General features: G+C 51.7%; 1 protein-coding gene across 1 annotated transcript in view; it reads left to right on the top strand.

Annotated features, from left to right (window-relative positions):
- Nucleotides 1-3,275: 3,275 nt before the first annotated feature.
- Nucleotides 3,276-8,488, top strand: part of LOC135877986 (vitamin K epoxide reductase complex subunit 1-like protein 1) — a 30,441-nt gene continuing 25,228 nt past the window's right edge. The window contains exon 1 of the mRNA XM_065403504.1: nucleotides 3,276-3,452. Coding sequence (XP_065259576.1) covers nucleotides 3,283-3,452 — 170 coding nt within the window. The 5' untranslated portion in view covers nucleotides 3,276-3,282. The remainder of the gene's footprint in view (nucleotides 3,453-8,488) is intronic.

An 8,488-nucleotide genomic window follows, 5' to 3' on the forward strand; every position in this document is an offset into this window, starting at 1 on the left:
TCCGGCCGTGCTGCCCCCCCCCCATGGCTCCTCCGGCCGTGCTGCCCCCCCTTTGCGTGCAGGAGGTCAGGGCAGGCCAAGCTTCAGAGCGGAGCGTGGGCCCCGCCTGCTGGCGCCATGGTAACCCCTAACTAAGGCGCCGCTTTTGGGAAATGTGCTAAGGGGAACTGGCTGCTTCCCCTGCACCCCCCCTAGCTACGCTACTGGTGGGGATCACTGCCGGGGCACTATTTCAGCCCCACATTTTTGGGTGGACCTCCCCCAGTGAGAGCTGCAGAGCACTCCCCCGCGACACACAAACACACACACCCTGGTGTTGGGAGGGGAACAGGGGAAAGGACAAAAGAAGCAAGAGAAGAAAAGAAAGGAGGGAGGGATGGCGGAAAAGGTGAAACCAAAAGGACAAACCCCAATGTCCCCAGTGATTCTAAGGGACAAAATCCCTGGTGCGGAATCAAATTCTGCCTCCTTAAGCTGGTGTTTTCCATGCCTAGAGTTCAACTGTCACCCGATGGATCAGACTGAACAGGTTTCCAACCTCGAGGAGGCTCTTACCTTCTAAACAGGGACGTCTGCTTTCTAGTATAATCACGGAAAGGGAAGGAGAAAACTCGACAGAGGTTCCTCCTGCCGCTCACGTACGTGAACCCGAATGTTCTCTCAGTCCTCAAAGAGAGACCTCGAGACAGAGACTTGCTGAAGCAAAGCCACAGGAGTCTCTGAGGTTTCCCAGGCCACTCGCCTCTGTCCTGCCTGGCTGATGTCAGCATCTCTCTGTGAGGTCACCACCTTTGACCAATAGACTGAGGTCCTGCAAAAGGCCTTTGTGATGTCACTGCCACGCCCCTCCCTTGTGGTGCTAATGTCCTGCCCCTGGCCAGGCACTTTGGAGGTTTGAGCTACTCCCTGTGGATCACCCCACTCAAGGAGTGTTCATTTTAGGAAGCAAGCCGATTAGACAGTAAAACCTCAGACGCTGCTCCCAATGCTACACTCAGTTTTTCAGAAATTAGTAGACTTGATGGCCACAAGAGACCATTAGAGCATCTAATCTGACCCCCTGCATGTCACAGGCCTCCTGTATGACACAATTGCTACTTTGGGGGCAAACACATTCCAGAAAGGCATCTAGTCTTCATTAAATGACATCAAGAGATGGAGAATCCACCACTTTCCTTGGTAGCTTGTTCCTGTGGTGAATCATTCTCGCTGTTGAATATTTGTGCTTTATTTGTAAGGCCGTGATCAAGTGTCTTGATGTTTTTGGTCTTTTGGCCTTGAGATGAAAACCTTGTCTGCGTTTCTGGGACCTTGAAGTGAAAAAAATTCTCTTAATTTGTTTCTTTTCCCCTTCCAGCCACTGGGTCTTGTTCTGCCTTTCTCTGCTCGATTAAAGAGCCCTTTAATACCCAATCTATTCTCTCCATTAAGGCACTTCAACACTTCAATGAAGTCACCTTTCAATCTTCTTTTGATAAGCTAAACAGGTTGAGCTCTTGCAATCGCTCACTAGAAGGCATTTTTCTCCAGCCCTCAGAACATTTGGTGGCTCTTTGCTGCCCCAGCTCCAATTTCACAACATCTTTTTCAAAGGTGGACACCAAAACTGGATGCAGTATTCCAATATCAGTCTCACTGATGCCGTGTCACCTCCTGTGACGCTATTGACATAATCTGTAACTGTATAGATCACCGTTGCGACCACTGTTATATATTTGCAGCCAATATTGTATAAAGGTTGTTGTGGAAGGGGTCTATGGAGAGGTTATGATTGGCTGATTATAATTATGCTATCTGTATCAGTTTTGTAGTTGACGTTATGAATATTGGCTCTATAGTGTCTGTATTTCAAACTTGTGCTATGCTTCTGGGGAACACCCCAGACAAGTTGCTGTTAGTTCTGCCTAGCCTGCTTGATGGCCCACTAAGGACCATGAGCTATACAACTGACCCATTGAGAGAAGGTGGATACACCTTGTGACTCAGCAAGGCATGCAGGGACCTGCTTATGGACAGAACTCTAAGGTTTTTCTATGCCACATGCTGGATAGAGTGTCCTTGGGACAAAGAAAGCAAAGACCACACGGCAAGAGACTATAAAAGGCTGATGCCTCGTCTCCATCTTGTCTTCAATCCTGCTTCATACCTCTGGAGGGACTTTGCTAAAAAAGGAAGCTCTATACAAAGGACTGAACGACCCATCCCAGCTGTGGATGTACTCCAGAGACCTGATTTGAACCTGCAGTTTATTCTATCACTGCTACAAGCCTGAACCAAGAACTTTGCCATTACTGTATGCAGGGCTGGCTTTAGGAAGTGTGGGGCCCAATTTGAACATTTTAGGCGGGGCCCCGACAGGGATGATTAAAAAAAAACACATAAAAAAAACCCTTTCATTTCTTCCATGTATTATTTACTTTCCATAACTATATAAATAAAATCAAAATTATATATTACATACATTGCTAGCTGGAGGCAGGGCAGGGGCTGACTGGAGGTAGGGTCTGCCTGGAGACAGGGCAAGGGGTGTGGGGCTGGCTGCGGGCAGGGCAGGGGGTGCGGGGCTGGAGGCAGGGCAGGGGGTGCAGCAGGGGCTGGCTGTGGGCAGGGGGTGCGGGTCTGGCTGGAGACAGGGGCTGGTGGGGGCAGGGTTTGGTGCGGGCAGGGCAGGGGGTGCGGGGCTGGAGGCAGACAGGGGCTGGTGCGGGCAGGGCAGGGGGTGCGGGGCTGGAGGCAGGGCAGGGGGTGCAGCAGGGGCTGGCTGTGGGCAGGGGGTGCGGGTCTGGCTGGAGACAGGGGCTGGTGGGGGCAGGGGGTGCGGGGCTGGAGGCAGGCAGGGGCTGGTGGGGGCAGGGCAGGGGGTGCGGGGCTGGAGGCAGGGCAGGGGGAGCAGCAGGGGCTGGCTGCAGGTAGGGCAGGGGCCCCCCTAGTTCTACCACCCTGGCCCTTTAAATAGCTGCCGGAGCCCTGGGGAAGCTGCGGGGCTCTCGCGGCTATTTAGAGGACCGAGGCATCAGAGGCAGCTGGAGCCCCGGCACTTTAAATAGCCCCCGGAGCCCCCTGCTACCCCAGGGCTCTGGTCCAACCACTAGACCCCCCCCATAAGCGCCATAGCTCCCCCTTCTCCGCCACTGGGTACATAAAACTACAAGTCCCAGAATCCCTTGCTTCCCCCGCCCCACCTCCTGAATAGGCAGCCAATGGGCCGGAGCCGTTTGCTGATTGGCAGGTGCGCGGGCCAGTGGGGGCGAGCCCGTGCCCGGCGCGCGGTGGCAGCAGGCGATGGCGGCGCCGGGCTGGGAGCGGGCGCTGCGGCTCGTGCTGTGCGCGCTGGGGCTGGCGCTCTCCGTGTACGCGCTGCACGTGGAGAGCTCGCGGGAGCGGGCCCCCGGGTACCGGGCCATGTGCGACCTGAGCCCCTCCGTCAGCTGCTCCAAGGTCTTCACCTCCAGGTGAGCGGGGGGGGGGGACCGGCCCCATTGCAACCCCCCGCCCCATGGCATGACTCCCCCTCCCCCCATTGCAACCCCCCGCCCCATGGCATGACTCCCCTTCGCCCTATTGCAACCCCCCGCCCCATGGCATGACTCCCCCTCCCCCCATTGCAACCCTCGGCACCATGGCATGACTCCCCCTCGCTCCTCTGCAACCCCCCGCCCCAGGGCATGACTCCCCCTCGCTCCTCTATAACCCCCCCTGCTCCCCACTGCATGGCTCCCCCTCCCCCCACTGCAACTCCTGGTCCCCACTGCAACCCCCGGCCCCATGGCATGACTCCCCTCCCCCACTACATCCCCCGTCCCCATGGCATGACTCCCCTCCCCCCACTGCAGCCCCCGGCCCCATTTATAATTCCCCTCTTGCCCCACTGCAACCCGAGCTCCTTTTGCAACACCATGGCCCCATTGCATGACTCCCCTCCCTCCACTGCAATCCCCGGCCCCATTGCATGACTCCCCTCCCCCCATTGCAACACCTGGCCCCATTGCATGACTCCCCCTTGCCCCACTGCAACCCCTGCTCCCCACTGCAACAGCCCGGCCCCATTGCATGACCCGTGCTTCCCATTGCAGCCCCAGCCCCATTGCATGAACCTCCCCTGCTCCCTATTGCAACACCCCTGTGCTATAGCCCCCTTTCCTCAGCCTCAGGGTGTTTTGGGTTCAACTGCTTGGGGAATCTCAGCGCAGGTTAACAAGGGCTGTTGCACATCCACTCTCCTTTGACAAAGAGACAAACTAATTAATGAGCTTGTCCTGTCCAAGGGAGTCTTGAGCCATGGAAGATGGTACATTTCTGGGGTGCAAGGCTGGGGTCTGGGGTGATTTGTTGGAGCCTCTCTCTGTGTGATTCGGGAGTGGCTCAGGGAGCATTCACGCAATTGATCTGGGGGTGAGTCTCCACATGCTGATGGCTGAGTGATCACAGTGCCTGGAGGGGCTGGCTGCCAGTCTCTGCGAAAGCTTTGTAAGACAGCCCAAGCTGGAGAGTTAAAGGGGCACAGAGGTGCCACGGTTCCAGATTGTACCCTGAGGATCCCGTCACAGCCGCTCTAGCATCGGCTGCAGCTCAGTGCCAGTTATACAGCCCCTCCGCAGCATTGCAATGGGCGTGTTGCTTTTTGAGGGCTTTGTTCGCTGTCTGGGCTTGCAGCCAGCAGCTTACTCTCTTCTTTCTTCGAAAGAGCAGCTCCCACCTTGCGTTCGGTTTCCAGCTCTGTCAGACAGGAAACAAACTCAGTGCAGGGCAGAGGATGTGACAGCCCTGCTATTAATGCACGCTGGCCATCCGGAGGGGGGGCGCTAAGCCTGATTTGGGGCATGTAGGCAGGAAGCTGGGGGCCTGGTTAGAATGGAGGGTTACCCAGATAGATAGATAGATAGAGAAGGGTGTATGGGGATAGATAGATAGATAGATAGATAGATAGATAGAGAAGGGTGTATGGGGATAGATAGATAGATAGATAGATAGAGAAGGGTGTATGGGGATAGATAGATAGATAGAGAAGGGTGTATGGGGATAGATAGATAGATAGAGAAGGGTGTATGGGGATAGATAGATAGATAGATAGATAGAGAAGGGTGTATGGGGATAGATAGATAAGGTGCAAAGGCCGCTCATGACTACAGTCAATCTCTGGGGTTGTTATTCGTACACAAAGGAACTTCTTAACTTGATTCAATGTCAAATGTCACAGCCAGGAATGGGCCGGTCCTGATCTCTGCTTAGCCCAAAGGTGTGAACTGCAATTGGCAACACTTCATAAACAGCTGACACACTGTTGGAGCTGTCACATCCTAGAGGGGAAATGCCCAATGTCCCATTCTCCACACCCCAGAGTCAGCCAGTCCCCTGCCCTGGGGCTGGATTGGAGTCCGAGCCCCTGAGAGGAGAATCATAGGATATCAGGGTTGGAAGGGACCTCAGGAGGTCATCTAGTCCAACCCCCTGCTCAAAGCAGGACCAACCCCAACTAAATCAGGATAGATAGATAGATAGAGAAGGGTGTATGGGGATAGATAGATAGATAGAGAAGGGTGTATGGGGATAGATAGATAGATAGATAGATAGAGAAGGGTGTATGGGGATAGATAGATAGATAGAGAAGGGTGTATGGGGATAGATAGATAGATAGATAGAGAAGGGTGTATGGGGATAGATAGATAGATAGATAGATAGATAGATAGAGAAGGGTGTATGGGGATAGATAGATAGATAGATAGAGAAGGGTGTATGGGGATAGATAGATAGATAGATGGGGTGAATGGGGATAGATAGATAAGGTGCAAAGGCCGCTCATGACTACAGTCAATCTCTGGGGTTGTTATTCGTACACAAAGGAACTTCTTAACTTGATTCAATGTCAAATGTCACAGCCAGGAATGGGCCGGTCCTGATCTCTGCTTAGCCCAAAGGTGTGAACTGCAATTGGCAACACTTCATAAACAGCTGACACACTGTTGGAGCTGTCACATCCTAGAGGGGAAATGCCCAATGTCCCATTCTCCACACCCCAGAGTCAGCCAGTCCCCTGCCCTGGGGCTGGATTGGAGTCCGAGCCCCTGAGAGGAGAATCATAGGATATCAGGGTTGGAAGGGACCTCAGGAGGTCATCTAGTCCAACGCCCTGCTCAAAGCAGGACCAACCCCAACTAAATCAGGATAGATAGATAGATAGATAGATAGATAGATAGAGAAGGGTGTATGGGGATAGATAGATAGATAGAGAAGGGTGTATGGGGATGGATAGATAGATAGATAGAGAAGGGTGTATGGGGATGGATAGATAGAGAAGGGTGTATGGGGATAGATAGATAGAGAAGGGTGTATGGGGATAGATAGATAGATAGAGAAGGGTGTATGGGGATAGATAGATAGATAGATAGATGGGGTGAATGGGGATAGATAGATAAGGTGCAAAGGCCGCTCATGACTACAGTCAATCTCTGGGGTTGTTATTCGTACACAAAGGAACTTCTTAACTTGATTCAATGTCAAATGTCACAGCCAGGAATGGGCCGGTCCTGATCTCTGCTTAGCCCAAAGGTGTGAACTGCAATTGGCAACACTTCATAAACAGCTGACACACTGTTGGAGCTGTCACATCCTAGAGGGGAAATGCCCAATGTCCCATTCTCCACACCCCAGAGTCAGCCAGTCCCCTGCCCTGGGGCTGGATTGGAGTCCGAGCCCCTGAGAGGAGAATCATAGGATATCAGGGTTGGAAGGGACCTCAGGAGGTCATCTAGTCCAACCCCCTGCTCAAAGCAGGACCAACCCCAACTAAATCAGGATAGATAGATAGATAGAGAAGGGTGTATGGGGATAGATAGATAGATAGATAGAGAAGGGTGTATGGGGATAGATAGATAGATAGATAGATAGATAGAGAAGGGTGTATGGGGATAGATAGATAGATAGAGAAGGGTGTATGGGGATAGATAGATAGATAGAGAAGGGTGTATGGGGATAGATAGATAGATAGAGAAGGGTGTATGGGGATAGATAGATAGAGAAGGGTGTATGGGGATAGATAGATAGATAGATAGATAGATGGGGTGAATGGGGATAGATAGATAAGGTGCAAAGGCCGCTCATGAGTACAGTCAATCTCTGGGGTTGTTATTCGTACACAAAGGAACTTCTTAACTTGATTCAATGTCAAATGTCACAGCCAGGAATGGGCCGGTCCTGATCTCTGCTTAGCCCAAAGGTGTGAACTGCAATTGGCAACACTTCATAAACAGCTGACACACTGTTGGAGCTGTCACATCCTAGAGGGGAAATGCCCAATGTCCCATTCTCCACACCCCAGAGTCAGCCAGTCCCCTGCCCTGGGGCTGGATTGGAGTCCGAGCCCCTGAGAGGAGAATCATAGGATATCAGGGTTGGAAGGGACCTCAGGAGGTCATCTAGTCCAACCCCCTGCTCAAAGCAGGACCAACCCCAACTAAATCAGGATAGATAGATAGATAGATAGATAGAGCAGGGTGTATGGGGATAGATAGATAGATAGATAGATAGAGAAGGGTGTATGGGGATAGATAGATAGATAGATAGAGAAGGGTGTATGGGGATAGATAGATAGATAGAGAAGGGTGTATGGGGATAGATAGATAGGTAGATAGAGAAGGGTGTATGGGGATAGATAGATAGATAGGTAGATAGAGAAGGGTGTATGGGGATAGATAGATAGATAGATAGAGAAGGGTGTATGGGGATAGATAGATAGATAGATAGATAGAGAAGGGTGTATGGGGATAGATAGATAGATAGATAGATGGGGTGAATGGGGATAGATAGATAAGGTGCAAAGGCCGCTCATGACTACAGTCAATCTCTGGGGTTGTTATTCGTACACAAAGGAACTTCTTAACTTGATTCAATGTCAAATGTCACAGCCAGGAATGGGCCGGTCCTGATCTCTGCTTAGCCCAAAGGTGTGAACTGCAATTGGCAACACTTCATAAACAGCTGACACACTGTTGGAGCTGTCACATCCTAGAGGGGAAATGCCCAATGTCCCATTCTCCACACCCCAGAGTCAGCCAGTCCCCTGCCCTGGGGCTGGATTGGAGTCCGAGCCCCTGAGAGGAGAATCATAGGATATCAGGGTTGGAAGGGACCTCAGGAGGTCATCTAGTCCAACCCCCTGCTCAAAGCAGGACCAACCCCAACTAAATCAGGATACATAGATAGATAGATAGATAGATAGATAGATAGAGAAGGGTGTATGGGGATAGATAGATAGATAGATAGAGAAGGGTGTATGGGGATAGATAGATAGATAGATAGAGAAGGGTGTATGGGGATAGATAGATAGATAGATAGATAGAGAAGGGTGTATGGGGATAGATAGATAGATAGATAGATAGAGAAGGGTGTATGGGGATAGATAGATAGATAGATAGATGGGGTGAATGGGGATAGATAGATAAGGTGCAAAGGCCGCTCATGACTACTGTCAATCTCTGGGGTTGTTATTCGT

This window comes from Emys orbicularis, chromosome 4 (genome assembly GCF_028017835.1).
Source record: "Emys orbicularis isolate rEmyOrb1 chromosome 4, rEmyOrb1.hap1, whole genome shotgun sequence".
In the NCBI taxonomy this organism is placed as follows: Eukaryota; Metazoa; Chordata; order Testudines; family Emydidae; genus Emys; species Emys orbicularis.